At 29.5% G+C, this 21,704-nt stretch overlaps 2 protein-coding genes and 1 non-coding gene across 3 annotated transcripts; 1 reads left to right on the top strand and 2 right to left on the bottom strand.

The window, feature by feature from the left end:
• Nucleotides 1-7,500: 7,500 nt before the first annotated feature.
• On the bottom strand, nt 7,501-15,223 carry LOC111625011 (neuferricin-like). Its single transcript, XM_023368023.1, has 4 exons — nt 14,784-15,223; nt 14,498-14,638; nt 8,079-8,265; nt 7,501-7,987 (listed from the first exon to the last, which is right to left on the bottom strand). The coding sequence occupies exons 1-4, from the start codon at nt 15,103-15,105 to the stop codon at nt 7,783-7,785; spliced, it is 855 nt and encodes a 284-aa protein (XP_023223791.1). The 5' UTR covers nt 15,106-15,223; the 3' UTR covers nt 7,501-7,782.
• Nucleotides 15,224-16,125: 902 nt separating this feature from the next.
• On the top strand, nt 16,126-16,864 carry LOC111624981 (putative nuclease HARBI1). The gene has a single exon (XM_023367991.1). The coding sequence runs from the start codon at nt 16,224-16,226 to the stop codon at nt 16,782-16,784; it is 561 nt and encodes a 186-aa protein (XP_023223759.1). The 5' UTR covers nt 16,126-16,223; the 3' UTR covers nt 16,785-16,864.
• Nucleotides 16,865-17,992: 1,128 nt separating this feature from the next.
• Nucleotides 17,993-18,083, bottom strand: Trnai-uau. The gene is given in 2 exon segments: nt 17,993-18,028; nt 18,046-18,083. It is a non-coding gene; the product is annotated as a tRNA-Ile (tRNA).
• Between the last annotated feature and the right edge of the window lie 3,621 nt (nt 18,084-21,704).

The following is a 21,704-nucleotide window of genomic DNA, read 5'->3' as shown; positions in this document are numbered from 1 at the left end:
TTTATTTATTTATTTATTTCATATTTGCAGACTAAAAATTTACAGGTCACAAGGTGTCAATTAACTACTATGGCCCGCGGAAAAAACGTAAAATTTATTCTGGCCCATGTTATAAAAAAGGTTGCCCACCCTTGTTCTAACTTATCATTTTAAATATAGTAATTAAGATATAATTTTATTCTTGTCTTTATGTGTATAATTGAATTTACATCTTTTAAATATTTTTAGAAAATGTGTTACTTTTTCATATTTTTTATTATAAATTTTTCATCAAAATTAGCATAAACTCGATCTTGTAAAGATTTGTGTCTTTCGTATTGATTTTGAAACATCGACATTTTTAAAGATTTCTGTGTGTTTTGGAATTTTCCTGACGAATGTGAACTTTCAGTGAAAGTATTTCGTCCACTTAATACGTACATTTGTTCAGTTGTAGCATCGCTTTTTACGAAACATTGTGAAATTTGTAGACGTTCTTTATCGTCGATGATTTCTTCAAATGAAGAACATTCATAAGATTTCTACTTCGTGCTTAAAATATTTGCCATGATTTCTTTTGTTTCTGCTATAATATCAAAAAATCGGTCAATCTTTTTGTCCCAGATATCCCTGTTCAAATTACTGTGAGTGATGTTTCTTTCCATCTTCATTTCCGAATTTATCCACGTATTCAAATTATTAATTTCTTTACTTGTTATTAAAACTCGTTTCTTATTTTTATTTAATGACCCAATAATATCTTTTATCATAACTTTCCATTCTGAAGATTTCGATTCTTTGCATATATTACATTTCTTGTTATTAAAATTTCGAAGAACATCTTCCAAGTCTTTTTTTAAATCAATAAAAAAATTCAGTATTTCTTTAGTTTTTTCATATAAAACATTAATAGAATTATCAAGAATCTTTATAGATCTTTCATTATCAATTTTTAAATTATTTCGATTTTCAATTTCCAAACATATCTCTGATGTCCATCCACAAATAACAGTGAAAATAGTCTTCATTTTTCGGAAACAGATGCCAAGCTCTTCAACCTTCTTGAATGACAAATGTAATTTATCTTCTAAAACAATTTTACTACAATTTGCTTTTTTCTTCAATTCCTCAATATATTCTTTCAGTGATATATTTTCGTTTTTGCTATATTTTATTACTTCCTTTAGAACTTTATAGTCTTTGTCGTAATGTTTACACGTTTCTTCAATGTTTTTCTTTAGAGAGAGAATTTGCATGATCAAATCTTTATGACGAGAATATAATGTCTTCACTTCTTTTTTCAGATGATTTTTATTTATCTTAAGTTTACTTACATATTCGTTTGTTACATATTTAATTATCTCTCTTTGCAAACTATCATACTGTTCAGTTAATCTATTAATAATATTTTTCAAATATTTCTTTTCATTCGATAATTGCTTAATTTGTTGTAGAAGGATATTATATTCTTTCTTCCTTTTTTTGTCTTCTAGAATTTTTAAATTTAACCATTTTTTGACATATAAAAATTCCGATGAAAACTGAATTTCTCTTATTTTATTCATCATTTCTAAAATAGTCGATTTTGGAGTATCATTGGAAGTTAGAGGAAATGATAAACCATCGTTTATTAAATTGATCTCGCTTAACGAATCGATATTTTTAAAGCATCCTTTTGAATATTCGTTATAAATCCACAGTTTTTCGCTTTTTAATAATTTGTTTTCATGTCCATAAACCATCGTAATATCTAACATTTTTTTCTGATATATTTCTTTTGAAAATATGTTTACATCTGTTTTAGTTAATGAATTTGATGGAATTTCATTAAATTTCTGTGGTGTTTTCCAATCTTCAGTTTCGTTACAATTCGATAACTTGAAATCTTCCATACTTTTAGGAAATTTCAATGAACGTTTGCTTTCATCACTTAAGTTTGAGTTCTTCATTTCAGACCAATCGTTTAGTTCATCTGCCGTATCGGGCCATGTTATGTTTTCATTTTTCAACTTTGCAGTTTGCTTTATTGAATCGTTTTTAAATGATTTACATTTTGAATTATTCAGAATAAGTAATTTCGAAAGTCTGTTAGTCGGATAATTAGTTAAAATACTTGCCCTTGAATCATTACATGAAATTCTAACGCTATTTTCTAAAGATTTCGAAGATTCTCCAGGATAAATATTTAAATTTTGATTAGAATTTGATGACTTTTCTTTTGAAGAATATGATGATTTCGAGTAATTGATTCTTGTGTCTGATAGATGATCCGAAAAATTTATTCTTTTTTTACCATTGTCAACTGATTCAATATTGAATGAATTGACGTTTTCTTTCTCTAGCAAACTAATACTTTCCGAATCTTTCGTAAAATTTCTATTACTTATTCGATTATCATCTTTCTTGTTTGATTTTATATCAGAGATCATTTTCAAACTGAAAAAAAAATCTATCAAATTATAACATCTCTAAAATAAGCTGAAGAAATGTCATCATATTCTATGCTGCCTGTATCATCTACAGCATCATATTGACCAGAGAAGCATATAATAGTCAACTAACTTCTTCAGCTAATTAATAATTGTAATTGTTTCGTAATTTAAATTGTTATTTTTGTTTTATTGTGTTATTAATTGTCAAATTAAATGATTTAATCATAATAGCTTTATTAGTAATGGCTATTAATTAACTAATTGATTGCCTGATGAATTTCTTACTGCCATAAGGGATTCGGTTTTCAAATTCGATCACGAGGCCTGTGAATTTTATAGTCGTTCGGCTTAGTGCTTCGTTTTCTATCCTGGCATACTACATGGATAACAGGAGCATAACAGAAATACCATCGAGTTGCTATACACAGCAACTCGGTGGTATTCTTGTTATGCTCATGTGACAATTCCCGCTAAATAAATACTTATTGTAGTTATTTCTTACGTAATTGCTAAGTCAGCACACAACGATTCGTTTACAGCATATACACTTTTGGCACTAGACTGTCATGGAGGCACCTACTTTCTTTAGCTTCAGACGGCCAAAGAAAGTAGTTTCACCCAAATTTTTATACATAGTACTTTACATTTAAAAATATTTATTTTCATTACTTGAAAATATTAGCGATATCTAAACTTAAGTCAAGTCTATTGACAATTTCTGTTTGTATCCTTGTCTACTTGGTCCTTGTTCATTAATAGGACTTATTATACTAGTGTAGTTTCCGATTAGTAAATACAGGAAATCTTAGTAAAAAAGTCAAAACAAAGTATCCTAAGGACGTAGAGGTAAAAAGAATTAATATTAAATCTGTTCAGTTCAAGTACGATTGTGATATCATCTGATAGATCAGTGTTTTTCAACCTGTAGGTCGCGACCCCCAGGGAGGTCGCGGGTAAAAGAGAAAGACAAGCGTTTGTAGGTCCTACACTACGTTAAAAAAAATACAATTTCAGCGAGAATTACGGCCTACCCCAGAAGATGATAGCCGAAAAAGTGTTGAGCTGATTTGCAAAAACAAATAAAAAGTAGAAAAGTAAAAGCTGAAAATTCTGATCCTAAAACAAAAAAAAAAGGTCAACAGCTCCCTGTGCCCAATGTTATAATTAAAGGACGTTTCATACTTTATGTGTGTTATATTATTGTCGATTCTTCCGAAAGTTTCATTTTAATCAACAATAATTTGTCTCAACAGAAAGAAAATTAAATACATAGTTTTTAAAATTACTGATATAGTTTTAATATGGCCCTAGGGGAGTCGCCAGAATTTTTTAACTTGTAATGGGGTCGCGTATTCAAAAAGGTTGAAAAACACTTTGATAGATTAACGGAATTTTTAAACAATACACAATATGTAAGACAAGTTCCAAATAGGCTACTCTTCCGTGATATAAATTTCGTTGATATAGAAAACACTACTTTTTTGATTATTTAAAAGATACGTTTTTTCGCTCTAGGACTTTTACATCATGCCCATTATGGCTTCAATAAGACTCATATTGAAGGCGCCAGGGTGACCATAACTGTAAAATTACTGATTGGAATGCTTTTACCGAATCTGTAAAAAGCACGGTTGTATAGGAAGAAGCCAAAGGTATTCAGGATACAACATAAAAAATTGCTAAGGCTCCCCGAGCGGTAGACTGACAGCTTTATTGTCTCGTCCATCGATATACACATAAATAAAAGTCGTTTTCATCACTCCGTACAGCTCATATGTGGTGGTTCTGTACATATTTATCAGCCCACCAGTGGCCGTGTGAATAAAACCCACTAAACACCGGTCGTGAGTTCGCGCCTCGTCAATGGGCTGGTCACGTAGAGTTTTTCGGGTTTTCTTCACGTTTGGGCCAGTTTCTCATAGAAAGACTGCGGGAGGCATCCCTTTGCACGCCAACGTGTCGCCTTGCGGGATACAAACGTTACACAGGATATATGCCTTGCGGGATACAAACATATGTTGCACAGTATGTTATTAATATTCCGTTGACAAATATTGCCTTCGAAAAAATAAATAGGTTTTCCTTTTATTTAATAAAGTATCATTACAGCTGACCAGTTTCTTCCATTACAGGCAGCACAGCAACTACATAAGATTCTTTTTCTTTCTTTGACTCTTTTTCCCTTTTGGGCCCTACAGTAAGATGACTTTGTATTAAGATGGACCAGGACCACAACCGGGTGACGAAGGTCGAGACGCGACGTATTTAGGAGGTCCCTCGAAAAATTTTTTGGGAATTTTCAACCCGTCCAAATTCGTTCCCTGGTCCCCATATCAGTAGACTGACACCTTTTACTTCTCAGCCATACGACAGCATGAATTTAAAAATCCAGCGAGTTGCATAAACTTTCCAGGCAAAAAATATTAGCAAAGTTAAAAGTGGGTTCACTTCAAATTGGGTGAACAAAATCGTACTCCAACACTAACATTAATACATACAGGAAAGAAACTAACTTTATTTTATAAACTAACGTTTCGAGGTTCCAAGTAAAAAAAATGTAAACTTGTGGGGGGGTCATTTTTTGTCCAATTGCCACACTTTTCCTATGATGCAAATACTGTGACAATCGGGAAAGTATAATTTCTCGGATTACTCTCCCTGATTTGATCCGATTCCTTACAGTACTATGCTGATACCTTGAACAGCTCAGCCATCAGGCCAAATGAATTTATTAGTTTATTATACGGTTCTTTTCATGTATAAAATTATAGCAAGTTTGTACGAAAGGTTGTTTTATTAGCAAAATTATAGAAATCAGAGCACCCATTAAAAACAGTACGAATATGAGGAACTTTAAAAAATAAAATCTACAAAATATTTCAATGATGTTCATGGAATTTTTTTACATCACTTTAATATTAATTTTATGACCAAAATACTCTAAATAAAGTTAAATATTAAATGGACAATTACATTCAAATTTATTTTATGTTTTCCTTTAAAATAATAAAAGAGAACATAAATATTTATATCTTTATTGAAAAGTGAAAAATTCATTGCATCACTTACACTTTCAAAACATAATACAAACAAAATTTTATTGTATAAAAATATAAATTCTAATATTCAACAAAAATCGGATTTAGAATTTTGTCACAAAGTGACTAATATTTATTAAAAATCACATCTTTAAAATACAGTAGACCCCCTATAACGCGGGTTCCTATAACGTAGATTCCTATAACGAGGCGAAAAAATTGCGACAGTATTCGTATAAAGACGCTAAAAGGGACGCGTAAAACGTCATCGCGAACGAGCAGCCGAACTACTTTCCGCCGTCCAGCGCCACGCTATGGAGAGTTTAGGCGAGTAAGTTTGAGTTTATTATCGTCTGTACAGTATGTGAATTAGGTACAGTACCGTAAGTCTAATACAGCACTGTAATTTTATACATTACTTGTGAAAGAAACATTTCTTATTCAACGGCCATAAAAATTATTTCTATTAATGATGTCTCCAAAGTTCAACTAATTTTTCGCAGAAAAATAACATCAGAAATCGCGGCCGCCATTTGGTGCGCTGCTCCGCGACGAACTCAAGCTTAAGCAATGGCGACGTCGAACGGTGTACACTCGGTAAGTAATCCTACAATTTTTTGTTTATAGCATAGTTTATACGGATTATTCCCAAAAAATTATACGTATTTTGGAAATGTTAAGTCGAATTAGCCTAGAATCGATTAATTTTATGAAAGAAACCTTTCAAGCCGTAGTCCGTAAACTTCACACATGTCGGGCTGCGATTGGCTAATGTATTTAAGGATTCCTACAACGCGAAATTCGTATAACGAGGAACGTATCTCCGCGTTATACGGGGGGTCTACTGTAATGTATATTATGAATTTTCAAAGACCATAAAAATATTTGATATATGAATGAATAAAATAATTAAGAACATTTTCTTGGAAGTACAATAATTATCATTCTCATCCATCTTTCATTTTACAGTGAATAATGAATATAACTGATATATTCTTTAAAAAGAAACGTGAAGAATTAATTCCAAATCACATCTCTACATCCTTTTGTGTTTGAGAAATTTTATAGATTGATAGTGCATACGAAACAAGCAAATTTTGAATGTTTAAAATGTTTATAATGATAAATTAAAAATTTTATCTTATAACACCTTATTCAATTTCCTCAAACTGATTATTAAAATATAATTGATCAAATTTGATAATTTAATATAAGTTTAAATTATATACTGTTAAAAAAATATTAATTTTGAAGTTTTATTTAGACTTCAAATTAAAATTAGGTATTTTTGAATATTTTCAAAATATGTTTACAGAATGGAATTTTAGATTAAAGAATTTATCTATTTAAAGTTTCTTTTATAATTTAAATTTAAACTCTGAATTATTTGATTCAAGTTAAATTTACAAAGTTGTAATTTGGTTAAATTGATCAAGGATTTCTCCCACACCGGGTCATATACAACAAATATGTGTAGTCTTCAACCAATATCCAAATTTAATGTACAGGATTCTAGAATCCAGTACATTAAATTTGGCCTGAAGAAGAGTCCAGGAGGGGCATCGAAAGCGTTTGCCAATATTAGTTTGGAATTTTCACGCCGGATATTGGTTGAAGACTACACATATTGGTTAAATTGTTTAATTTTTTTAAATTCATGTAAAATTAGTTAAACATTACAGTTTTTAAAACATAAGCTTAACATTGAGTAATGTAAAAAAGAATTTTTGAATGTTTTAAATGTTATATTGACAAATATTTTTGATAAGAAATTCTATGTACAGAAACTTTTTTTGATCTTTACAACTGACAAAATTTGTTTTTATAACAAAAAATTGGCACATTTGGAAAAAATAGCCAAATAGGTAATCAAATATTTAACTTTTATTATGTAATCAATGTCAATACAAAACATTATTAACAAAGCCTCTAAATAAAATTATTATTTTAAAAATTCTATAAATTCATTTTACATGTATTAAATATTTAAAAAAACATTTAATATTAAAATCAAATTATCAAAAGAAACAATACAGTTATAACAAGTTTAATTTAAAATTTTAAACCTGATTTTTTCATCATTAAAATGATGTATTTATATAATAAGTTATTTATTGTTATATTAATTCAAAATAAACATTTCAGAAAATTGTTATTCAAGCAATGTGACCTATTTATAATAAATCATCTAGAAGTGTTTATAATCTTGAGATTCATAAGACTTGTTTATTGTGACTGTAAAAGCCTAGTTTAAACTTTCTTAAATATTTAACTGTAACCAAAATATCACAGATCACAGCAATTTGTGTTAATTAAATTACCCGTTATGTGGTTCAATCTTTCCATGAACAAGAAGTTGAATCTGGAGCGCAATTTGCATATTCTTTCAAGTTGGGATTATCTAAGTCTCCTCTATTATCAATATTTTTTGAACTTCCGGAAGGAGAACCTGAATCTTTTACACAAGCACATCTCTCCTGCTGACCAGGTTTAAAAAGCTTTCTTGGAACCCCAACCCAATCTCTCTCAACACCTCCACTAGAAATAAAAAAATAAATAATTTATTAAATGTTTGTTTATTTAACTTTATCTTGAATATAAAGTTTTAGCAAACAGAACAGCAAAATACCTTTTATTTGTACACCAAACTCTTGTACCCTTCTCTCTACTCCATTCAGAATTACAAGGTGGAAATAGTTTCTTTTCTTTGTCTGAATTTACTTTATCCTGTTTAGCTTGTTCAATAGCTTGTCTTGCAGATTTATATTCCTCAGTTGGATTTCCATTTTTATCATAATATCTTCCAATCAATTTACCTGAAAAAACATTTAGCAGAAAACTAAGTTTTAATTTTGCAAAATAATTGTTGATAATCTAAATAATTAATAATTCATTACATTTTTATAACGAAAAATGACATTTGTAAACAATAATGTATTGTGTTTTATGTACAAACTATATGTAAAAAATAATGAAATAATTTTTATAGAATGCATTGGGATAAAGATACATTTCACATAAAATTTGATTTTAAAATCAAAAATTTTAATTATACTACTCCGCTTTTTCAAATCAAAGTTCTATCACCTTAAATTTTATTTTAAGGTGATAGAACTGTGGTTTGCAAAATTGCATGGTGGACACAGATGATTTCTAGACAATAAACTGAAACAACCACGTAATTGACTTTTTTCTTTAATTTTGAAAAATGAAAATAAGAAATTTCATATTATACAAATCATGGAGAGTCACATTTTTCTGAATACTTTCCCCTGTCAAACAATTCAAAATCATATTTTAAAATTTATTAAAGGAGTTAACATTATATATGTATAATTTCTTTGTTTAGAAAAGGGCTGGCAGAATTACAATTTAATTAAAAGTAAAATACATCTGGATACAAGTCCAAATTTGATTGCAACGTCCAATCACCAGGAACAACTATTTCCATTGCAGAGACAACCTTTCTTTAGAGGCTATGCCTCTGCACAAATATGCAAAACAGTTTAAAATGTCCACAGGTGACAATCCCAACACAATTAAAAATATAATATTTCTTTGTAGAAAAGGGCTGGCATCTCTGCAATGGAAGTAGTTGTTCCTGGTGATTGGACATGGCAAGCAAAATTGGACTCGTATCCAGATGTATTTTACTTTTTATTAAAATATATATATATACAATGTTATTATTATCAGTGAATTAGCATAAATAATTTATTATATTTATAAAAAAAAATTCAGATATAAACATATGTAATGTAATTACAAACCAACAAAATATTTACATTACATTGTTTCAAATAAAAAGCTTTTACCATGAAATAATTTCATCAGATGAAATGTTATCAGGAGAATTTAAGTCAATTGAAAAATGGAAAAACATTCTTTCAATGCAAAGGTTTTTCATTTCATCTGAAGAATCTACAGCTTGATACAAAAACATTTGATATGTGAATAAAGTTTCAAATTTTCAATTTTGAGAATTCAATGCATATTGCAAATTTTATTTATTGTTTTTAAATTAATTTCTAATTGGAAATATTAATTTTTTTTTATAAAAAAAAATATATATAGTAACTGTTCCCAATGACAATTTCTTTTTACTATTCTATTTAAATGCTTTCAGGAAACAGCTAATATAACAATACAAATTCAAGGCAGCAAGGCTGGAAAAACAATCTATATAAAAGACTTCCTACATGAAATCATGCATTTTTTTATCTTTTTATTTTAACAGCACATCTATTTATTTTTATAAAAGTGTTTTTCATTTTTTCATGCATTAATACAAATTTTATTCTATCTCATTGCATATATATAGTATATACATAAGTACCCATTAAAATGATAACACACACATACAGACACTAATGGTTTTATTATCACAATGTGATATGATTTTATGATCACAATTTATTATCACAATATATAACAGTGAATGTAAAATTTGATATTTAATTTTTTCATTAAAAAGTTACTCTTAAGGTAAATATTCAATTTCATACACACACACACACACCTATGTAAAATCTTGTTTATTAAAGTATCTTAATCATCCTTTATTTAACACACATGAAGTAAGAAATCTTTATTAATTGTAAAAACCTAATGAGTAAGAAAAAACAAATGTCAGATATTTCAAACAGAACAAATATATGACTAAATTATTAATTTTGTGAATATATTACTATTTTATCATTGCATTTGTAAGAAAATTAAACTACAAATCTACAGTATAAACAGAAAGAACTTTTTAATAAAATTTATTGCAATTTATTAATATACAGTGGTGCCTTGTATAACGTACGCCTCGAATAACGGACGCTGCAAATAACGGACTTTCTGTTTGACCGTTACGTGACTCGAGCAACGGACTTGCTGCGAACAACAGACTTTCCGTTCGGCAGTTACGTGAGACGAACAATGGACTTTCTTCGAAAAAGTGCGAATGATGTATCCACTCTTTTGCCATTGCCAATGACAATCTGCTATTTTTAGGATATATTAGTATTATTAGAATGTATTATTAGTATATCTGAAATAGAAATGTAATGTAATATATGTTGATGATTTAAATAAACATTAAATGTAATGTAATATATGTTGACGATTCAAATAAACGAAATGTAATTGTGTAGATGCCGAGGTGGCGGGACGAAAAGAGGTTGTAAAAAACAAATGGAGTGAGAGTAGCTCATAGAAGTGTTTATTGATCTTAATTAATAAAGAATTATTCGTATCATATAATCTGGCAAGTTAAGTCATTTATAATGCATCATGGCTTTTAAAAAAAAAAACAGAAAAGTGATTTCAATTGAAACAAAGCAAGAAATCATCAGGAGTGAAAGTTGACAAAAACTTTCTTGTCGAATGGGGAGAGGTTCAGGAGTTTACCAACACTCATTATCCAAACAGAGCTGAGGCCAACAAAATCAATGATCTCTACGATGACACCTTTGTCCGTCATTTCCGACAGGTGTTAAAGAAGAAAGAGAAACAGACCACCTTGGTCATGTTTTTCAAGAAGCCAGCTGCCAAAAAACAAAGGATGGAACAAGAGAAGTTGACCCTGCAAGTTCCGGTAGCCTCTCCTGAATCTGACTCCAATTAAAAAACAATAAAAAAAAAAACACACTGCAATGTGTAAAAAGTTTGTATCTGTATGAATGTGTAAAGAAAGTGTTCTTCCACCTCCTCTTCACAACATCTGACTACCTGGCATAATTGGTGTCTGCTCCATTTTCATTTTTTATGGTACAGTACGGTTATTTTATGCTGCAGAACGAATTATATGTTTTAACATGTACTTCTATGGGAAAATGCGTTTCGTATAATGGACGTTTCACTTAACAGACATGCACCTGGAACGGATTAAGTACGTTGTACGAGGCACCACTGTATAGTTAATCAAGTCCTGCTAACTCAACTTAACATGGGCTGAGAAGGTGAGAAGTAACCAAAAATGAAGTGTTTTACAGCATGTTAATGATCCAGTTTAAATAGTAATATTTTTGGTGTTCTGGCCTTAAAATTTTTGGTGTTTCATTCCCAGTTGTTTCACTAGAAACGACTGGGAATGACCAACATTGTTACAGCCGCACCTGACACCCCGAGAATGTTTGCGTTTGCAAAAACTCACAAACTAGTAAAATTTTTGTAAAGGTATCATTTGTGCAAATTCATATATGTATTAACTACACTGATAGTGATAATTTCTATTTGCAGTTAGCCAATATTAATTTAAAAAGAAATATTGGCTATCTAATGGCTACTTTTGAGTTACTGACATTTACACCATGGCATTTTGCAATGACACGTTGGAAAAAAGAAAGACTTATATTCTTTAACATGTGGAATGATGCTATTAACAACTGTTGTCAGTGAAGAACAATAACTTATTTGATTCCAGTGGTACATTATAGAGGAAAACTTTAGAATACTTTTTTAAATGACACTCTATATTCTGTAAAACTTTAGATAAGATCTATTGTGATAAAAAATATGCAAATTTGTCAAGCAAGAAATTTTATAATTGGATAATAGGATATTGAGTCTATCTAGCTTATATTTTAGTTTTTTGAAAATATTAACAAGAGATCAAATCAATATAAACAAGACAAAATCAATTGCTTCAAAACATTTTTTTGGTTGTAATGTAGCAACAGCAAAATTTTTTCAATCAACAGATATGCTGTACTCTATATTGTGTATTGAGATTTGCATTATATCAATTTGATGTAATGCATAAAAGAAAACAGATTTATTATAACAGACCAAAAAATGAACTAATTAGGTCTATGTCTCACACATTTTCTTAAATTGGAAATTTTTGAACAACAAATATTGGAAATGCATTAACATTTCTTTGAACTTAAGTGATTTTGATATGAAGTTAAACTGATTTTTTAGTTGGCAATTTCTATTTCATATTATATATTATTTCCAGGAACATAATCTCATATTGATTTGTGAGATGATATTGTAAAAATATAATACTGAGTTTAACAAAAAATACAACTTACTTAATTATGTATTTCAGAAACCAAATTAGATCATATGAGCAGAAATTTACTGTAAAGAATTAAAATTTTGTTTACATCCTTTCAAACAGCTTAGTTAATATTAATATAAAATCAGGATCCTAAAATGAATTCAAATAAGCTACATTTAAAATGATATAAAAACAATTTCTCATTAACTCTAATCCTTCAAGTATTACTGGAATTATTTATGTAGTATTATGAAACCTATAGACAAGGCTAATAATTATAATAAAAATACACTGTGTTAAATGTCAAACAGTTTTTGTAAAAGTTTAGTTTATTTAAAGCTTTTATGTAAAATTTTTTTCCTCTTGTCTGACAGAATAAAAGAAAATACAGAAATGAATAAATTGAAAAATTAAGAATTTTAAAATCTTATTGAAATTGTAAAACTACAGGTATACCTCGACTTACGTCGTTTCGAGTTATGTCGTTCCCGATTATACGTGGTTTGTCAAAAAAGTATATGGAAAAATAAAAATCAAGTTTAAGTCATTTTATTCAACTTTACGTCTGTCCACCACAAATATTGAAGTCGTAATATCACTAGAAAAATGTTTAAAGCACATAAAATCATATTAAAATATATACATTTACAAGTATATACTGTATTTACTGTACATGCATTTGTAAATTTAGATTACTTTTTTCTGTACTATATTAAAAACTAAAATTTATTTGTTTGTAAGCTTAAAATAGATTCTTATTAACCATATATTATTAAAAATGCATTAATAAATAAAATACAGAACCGGAATTGGTAATTTATGGTTTAGCCTAATGACAAGTAGATTCGGAGACAAGTAAATTCGACTTACGTCGTTTTTCGACTTAAGTCGTTCTCCTGGAACCAATTATCGACGTAAGGCGAGGTATACCTGTATTTAAACTTTATTAAATTTTCAAGTATAAAGAGTTTCTCTTAAATAAATATTAATTTTTAATAGTCCATTTATTTAAGTATGTTCCATTTCTAAATTCTATTCCATTCTATTAAATATAGTTCAATTCTTTTACATAACAGAAAATCAAAATTTCATTGGTATCAAAAGTATTATCAAGTTATTCCATTCAAAATGAAATTGTAATACTGTATAATGTTTACAATATTATGATTTAAACTATATTCAAATATTTTATAAGATTAAAAACATAATTGTTAAGAAGTCTTGTCTATGTAGCCAATAAATCAAAAAGAATCAATCAATCAGTCTTATCTCTCTAAATTATTAAATGAACAATAACAATTTTAATTTTAAAAATCATAGAAAACATAAATAGCCAAAAGTAAAATGATGTTTCACTTTTGTGAAATTTTCTTTTAAATAATAATTTTTAAGCAAATTAAGGTTTTAATGCATCATTAGGATATAATTTATATGGAAAATAAAGATTTCAATGCTTCAACTATAAATATTTTGTAATCAACCAACCCATTCAAAATTACTTTGTTTCACTCATTATGCAATGACAAGCATTTATGCTTTCAGTATTATATCTAGTGTTGAAGGATAAAAGGCTAATTATGATTTCAAAACCAAATAAGATACCAAATAAATTAGGTAAACTTAAAATTAGTAACTATTAATATAAATTTGTAATTTTGTATTTACAGGTTTTATTAATATTTTCAATGACACACAACTTTAAATGATTGCAATTTTACATTTATAGCATGTAATGGGAGATAAGCAATTTCCAATGCCAAAATTTCTATTTTTATAAGTTACAGATGGTCTAAATCCACATTTGGCACAAATACTTCAGAGTTATTTTTGATTCATACATAACTAATAACAAATAATTGAAATTACATATCTCAATACATTTCTTAGTTCAAACAAGCATTTTTATATGACGACACATATATCCACATACTGTAAATAAATAACTAAAAAGTGAAAGCATAAAAAAAGACTTCTATTATAGATATGTGTTATGACTGAATTCAAAAGTCAGAAGTAAAATATGCAAATAAGAAAATCAACTTTTCATCGAAACTCACCAACATATATATATTCTTCTTCATAAAAATGTAACCAGTCATCTATTCCTAGTAACGCAGAACTTTCCAATCCATCGATATTATCAACCAGACCTTGATCTGAGAAATCTCCAGTTACGTAAGCTCTAGTGGCATCACGACCTACCATAAATTTATAATGTTTTCAATCTATATTTTAAAAAAAAAAAACTTAAAATAATTAAATTCTAAATTATATACATATAACTTATGAAATTTAAATACATAATAGATGCCAAGAATAATATGTTCTCACCTATTTACTCACCTGCAAAAAATGAATAGCCTCCTCCAGGTCTGTAGTGTTGAGCTCCTTTTTCCACATCAAATACCTTTCCAAGTATGGCTAAATATAGTCCTGGGCTGCTTCCACTTCCATCGTATTTACTCAGTTCTTCCACAGTAAATATTCTTTCTCCACTCGATATAGATTGAGATTCACTCGAAGACCGAAAATAATCGAAAGTGGAATATTGTTCGAGGAATTTTTTCACTACTTGAACATAAGCAACGTGTGGTGAAAGATACACAATTGCAATACCCATGCCGGCAATTAGAACAGTTAACGCGACAAAAGATTTAGCACCCATAATTAATAATTTTCGAGTCGTTCTTAAAATATATGAGACAAATCTTTTCAGACAAAATCACTAGCAATCATCACGCGCCACAATTTTATAAACACCTCCCTACTTTTTAAAAGGTATAGGCGACATCGCCCTCTGTCGTCGAAATTATGCGTTATTTAATTAGTAAAACGTTTTTAATAAAATGTATATCAAAATTTAATATTTTATTAGTGTTTATCGGCAAAGTATATAATATACTTCTTTATATTTTCGATAAAATAATAGTAAATAAATAAATAGTTGTCAAAATCATTTCAAAACATTTTTATGATAGCAATGCAGAAGTATTGTGAAATTTATTTAAATCATTCTTTTTTTTTCACTCTTTCCGCCCTGTGGGCATTAAGAGGGCCCCTTTTTGCAATCCCATTATGGGTTCGGCCAGGCCCACAATGGGGCTTCCGGGTGGAGAGGTGATATTCGAACGGATCACCCCCCGAAAAATTCCTGGAGATTTTTCGACCCGTTCGGATTCGAACCCAGGTTCCCCAGAGCGGTAGGCTGCCACCTTGACCGCTCGGCCATCCGGCCGCTATTTAATTCATTCATAAAATTAAAGCGGTTTTGCAGCTATGATATGGAAATGTCGGCTTATATCGAATCGGAGTGAATAGAAGGAGTAATTCAATTCTACTTACAGTAGAAATCGATTAAAAAGTTTTTCAAGGAAACAAATTTATTAAGCATTAATGAAAATAATATAACTTTTCTTTTAATAATCAATATTTATTTAACGACGTTTCGCTACATTACAATGAATTAGGCTTATACTGTATTTATTTATTTAGATACAGTCGACCCCCCTATAACACTGTTGATAATTCCGTTTTATATAAATTCCATGTTGTACGAGTCACTTAAATTTTACAAATGCATGAGCCGTTCACAGCCCGGCACACGTATTTGTAAAAGCTAACCCCCTATTTCACCAACAGACGATTAGGCAAATCGCGGGATTAACAACTATCACTAATACAGGATTACTGATTTTGCGTTCCACCATTCTAAGATTAGACGTAATCTGGCATTAGTAACTAATCCACCAAATTCGGGCGATTAGTGTACTAATCTCGGCAAACATGGCGGAAGATGTGTCTTACTTTGCAGAGTATGTGTATGAAAACGAAATAATACAAAATTACTTTCGAATTCCACGACGATTAGTTTGTGATCGATCCAATCCTATTGAAAAGCTTGACGATCAACTGTTTATCGAAAGGTATAGGCTTTCTAAAAGAACTGTTATACTTGTATGTGACGAAATCAAGCACCTCTTGCCATCATATAATACAAGAAGAAACCATCCTATATCACCTCTAATGCAGTTGTTGATCACTTTACGTTTTTATGCCACTGGAAACTTTTATCACGAAGTGGGAGATCTGACTTCAACATCGAAATCAAGTATATGTAGGATAATTAAAACTGTATCTAAAGCTTTGGGGAGCCTTTCAAAAAAGTACATCGCATTTCCATCGACCATGCTGGAATATAAAAAAGTCATTAAAAAATTTTATGATATTGCAAAGTTTCCAGGTGTTATAGGTGCTATAGATTGTACTCATATTCCAATTTCATCTCCTGGAACAAATGCAGAATTAATTAGAAATAGGAAAGGTTATTTTTCAATCAATACCTAGGTATGTTAAATTTTATATTATTCTTTATCAGTATTTACATGAATAAATTCTGTATGTATTTAAATTTTAATAAATATAAATATTGCNCATTCCGCTACAGTTCGCCTTTATTATCAGTTCGAAATGGGGTGGTTCCATAATACCCGCAGTGTTCCATAATACCACCTTCTCCTCTATACAGTATATTGTTATTATTGGTTTATGTTTAGAAATTAATAATGTTTGATAGGATTTAGTGTATAAAACATTACATTTTTAATCGTATTTAATAAGAAATAAGTTCGTGACATTTGAATTTTTTAAGAGTGGTATGATTTTCAAATTTCTTATTGTTTCAAAAAATTCGAAATTTGTGATTACTGTATCAATATATAACTAATTTAAAATTAGAAATACGTATGGTTATTGGATGAAAAACTTCGAAAGATTAATACCAAATTTGCTTTAAATTTTCATTTTTCATTTTGGAGGAAATTAAGTTCATAAAATTTTATAATTTGACAAATGTAGATTACGGCATAATTTTACTACATTTTCTTTTTTATGTGTTGATCATTCACAAGCTACGTTCTAGTTTTTGTAATATTTCAACAAATTTGAATAAATGCCAAAACATTACGTACTTATCAGAATATATCTTCATAGTTTATTCATTGCTGTAATTTTGGGTGCAATGTATTATAAAGTAATTCTTTGTCTATATTTCAATTTTTAGAATAAATGTTAAAGACGAATTATTCCGAGCGATATTGGTCAGTTTAGATAGTTATTAGAAATTATAATACGTATATCAAGCCAACAGAAGAGGAGGTTTATACTCGAAACGGGTGTCTTGGCAATTAATAAAGTGGATGTATCGATAGTCTATTGCCTTACTATACAACTTCATTGTGTGTAAGAGAAAGTGATTTAGTTATCCTAANGGCCGTTGATTGTTACCGCTCGGCAATCCAAACGGCAAGGGAGACGATGACGATATATATCACATATTATCGTTCGTCGAGTTTTTTATTTCTCCCCCTCGGCCCCCACACAAAAACCTCCGCGCTTTCTTAAAGTCGCTGGAATTGGTAAGAATTGCGTGACACCGAATCGACGATTGCTCGCTATAATGAAGGCCGAACAGCTCAAAAAGTATAGGCGAAAGCCGGACGACCAGCCCAACTAATCGACGAATAGGAAAAGGCGATTTTAAAAAATTTGTCACGTTCCCCAGGTGAGGTTCGAACTCACAACCCCGGCATAACTCACAAGTACTGCTTATAAGTACCGTGCGCTAACCAATTGCGCCACTGAGGAACAAACTTCCCCAAACACGTTAACAGTTACCAACATTTTCGTTTGCGAACGCGAAACGATTCCGAACGACGCTCGCGGTAAGCCAACTCGTAATAAGCAGGTTTTCGACGTGGCCGATCATCGGATTTGACGTCTGGACTATACTCCACACGTCAAATCACACCAAACTGTGGCAGAGCGGAATTGGCAGAGCGAAATTGGGAGGTCCTGCAACATCCTTCGTATAGTCCAAATTTAGCTCCCCGTCGGATTTTCATTTATTCGGATCTTTAAAGAAATTTTTTCCGGGAAAACGCTTTGCAGATCAGGAGAAATTGGAAGACACCGTTCTGGAATAGTTCAAGCAACTTGACGAGCAACAGTACCGTTTAAACTAGTGTCACGCTGGGATAAATGTCTCAATGTTTAAGGCAATTATGTCGAGTAATAAACAAAAGTATTTAGTTTTTGTGGATTGTATTAAATATTTTCTTTATTTATAAATGTTAGTGACTATGAATTAACTATATTAACTATAAATGTTTCAAAAACAAAAGTGGCGGTAGACTATCACCCAAAGAGAGATGGTTTTTTAATAATCAGCCTATATAAGTCGTTTCGAATTACATATACCTGGTAGTATTATTATTTTCGTCTTCCGGACAGTTTTTACAGGCTAAAAATTGTGGTATTCATAACGCTAAAATGGCACAGGGTTTTATGTGGCCTATTTTTTCAAAAGCTAAGATTAATTCTGCTCATATTTCTATAAAATTTTTTCACTCTGTACTACTTTATAAGCTCCTGTACGGGNGTCTTCCGGACAGTTTTTACAGGCTAAAAATTGTGGTATTCATAACGCTAAAATGGCACAGGGTTTTATGTGGCCTATTTTTTCAAAAGCTAAGATTAATTCTGCTCATATTTCTATAAAATTTTTTCACTCTGTACTACTTTATAAGCTCCTGTACGGGCAATTACTTATCACGATAAAATGGAAATTGTTCTTGCTTTGTTATATCTTCAAAGACTCTTTTGCTATAATAGTATTTTATAGTATATATTGTGATTGGGGTTTGATGTTTCTAAAATGTCGGTATTAATAATAAAAGCAATAATTTCTTACTGGATTAGACTGTTGAAACTACATGACAACTGTTATGTTAAAGTAGCGTATAACAAAATGTATAAATTATGTTTAAATAGGTAAAATAAAGAGAACCGTTTTAACCCTTTATGGCCTGACGGGACTTTCTAGTCCCACTATCTTTGATATTTTTTATTTCATAGTGTATGCATTATAGCTTTCTGGGACTTACATTTTATCATTGTATAAAGTGTTCTTTTTTCTTCTATAGGGTAGTAACTTTCAAACTGTTCCTGTTTTAGTTTTGTTGAAAAAAGTTTCACATCGTGTGTTGTCTGAATGGTAGTAGCTGATACTATATGGTAGTAGCTTTCTTTGTTGCCAAATTCTACTTAATGTTTTCAAGTTAAATGTCTTTGTATTTTTTAATATGTATTCTAGATATGTGTAGTTTGATTTTAATGTATTATGTTTGTAGAATTAATGGTTTGCAAGCTGTATGAAGTCAAAATATGTTTGGGACTTATAAGTCCCGTCAGGCCTGAGGGAATCTTTTTTGTAAATGTTAGAAATTTGTATTTTCTACATTGTGCTTTATAAATTTATGAATTTGTTTAACATTTTTATAGTTAATATACATATAAGACTTATATATATATAAATAGATAATTTTATATAAAAAAAAATTTCATTTGATATTGATACACATCAAAGCCATATACAAAATGCACATTACGTAAAGTTTTCTTGTGTGTAAATGGGAAAAAAATAGCTTTTTACATCTTTACTAATCATAAATTATTAAACCAATAAATTTTATTTTAGTTTTGTCATGCATTTTAATTTTTTTTCATATTTTGACCTTATTATACAGTAAAAGTTAACAAATACTTAATATATATAATTATGCATTTAATTTGCAAATATCTATGATAAAAGATCTTTATATAAAACAAAGTTATTTTATTTTCGAAATATTAAACAAGAAAAAACTTGTTAAGTCCAAATGTGCTCTAAAAGCCTGACGGGACATTTAAGTCCCATAATTAAAAAATTTTTAATTTACATTTTAATTTTTTTTCATTTACTTATCTATGAACAAACATCTCTTCTGATGATATAATAAGAAGAAAAAAAATTTTTTATCAAAAAATGAAAATTCGGGCTATAAAGGGTCTCTCTTAATTATCCATAATTAAGACTTGATAGTGGTGTGCCTTTATTGGAAGCGGTGGAAGCGCCGTTTTTCTTGTATTTTCTAAAATATAATTATATATTGCGCGATTATTTTCATATTTTAACGTATTTTGGATTAATTAAAATTAATATTTTATTATATCCGCATTATATATCTTATTACAAATTTCTGTAAAGCATGTGAAAAAAACGATAAGATTGCTATTATACAGGGTATATTTTTTATCTTGAGACATTGAAATAACTTACTTGGATCCGATTATTTTGAAAAAAGGTATTAACAAAAGTTGTAGAGTATCGAGGGGCCAATCAACTCGTGTCCTCGGATGTGCCCTTGACCTTAACCTTCAAGGTCATTTGGAGGTCAAGTCTGTTTTTTCAATGGAAACACATATTTTTGACCCCGGAAATGGAAAGAGCGGAAAATTTCACAACCGGGTGTACCTTTGACCTTATTGTCTATGTCAAAGGTCAAGATTATTTTAAGGTTAAAATTATAAGCTTTTCTCTGATTTGTATAACTGACCAATACCCAGGAAATTCTCTCCCTAGTTCATATTGGTTCAGTTGAGTTACTTACTGAAATATTAACCACACAATAGATTAATAAGAGCAATTTCAGATATTACATCCAATTTAAAATTACAATAATATCCAATAACAGTTTTTCTTAGCAAATTTCTCAGTCTTTAATAGTGAATTATAAACACTACAACGAAGATCTTCAGTATGTAAAGCTATTATTTTGACCAGAATATTAAAATATTTCGTGTAATATTAATTTCCAACGGATGTCTGCTCCAATTCAAGCCTTAAAATCGGTGCAGGGATCAATCATTCTAATTTATATAGACGTTTAAAATACCTTAACTGTATTTTTTCAAGTTCTACCAGCAGATTAAGACTCCAAGCTGGAATCAAATATGTTAATTTTTATTTTAAAAAGGTATCAAATAATACAAATGGATTTTTTATTGAATTCAGTTTAATTTTTTATGTAATCTCAACAATTTATTTATTGGGTATTAAAATTTCCCGAAGAATAAAAATGAAGGTTTAAATATTTTAGACTAAATGAGAAACAAATTCCACTTCAGAATTTGTAAATATACAGGTAAAAAGAATATATTAATTTAAAAATTAATGATTTGCAATAGGATAATTGTTATTCACTTTATTAAATACTAGCTGCAAGATCCCGCTTCGCTGGGTTTTTATTTGTATGTAATAGTATAGTTTTTTATATATATATATATATAAAAGACTGTTTTTCTAAGTAATCTAGAATCTAGCTGCAAGGACCCGCTTCGCTGGGCAAAAAGTAACGATAGTGAAGATTAAGATAATTACATTATAGC

This window comes from Centruroides sculpturatus, unplaced genomic scaffold (genome assembly GCF_000671375.1).
Source record: "Centruroides sculpturatus isolate CEXI.00-Female unplaced genomic scaffold, Cexi_2.0 scaffold269, whole genome shotgun sequence".
Taxonomy (NCBI): domain Eukaryota; kingdom Metazoa; phylum Arthropoda; class Arachnida; order Scorpiones; family Buthidae; genus Centruroides; species Centruroides sculpturatus.
This window is presented reverse-complemented; position numbering and strand designations above follow the sequence as displayed.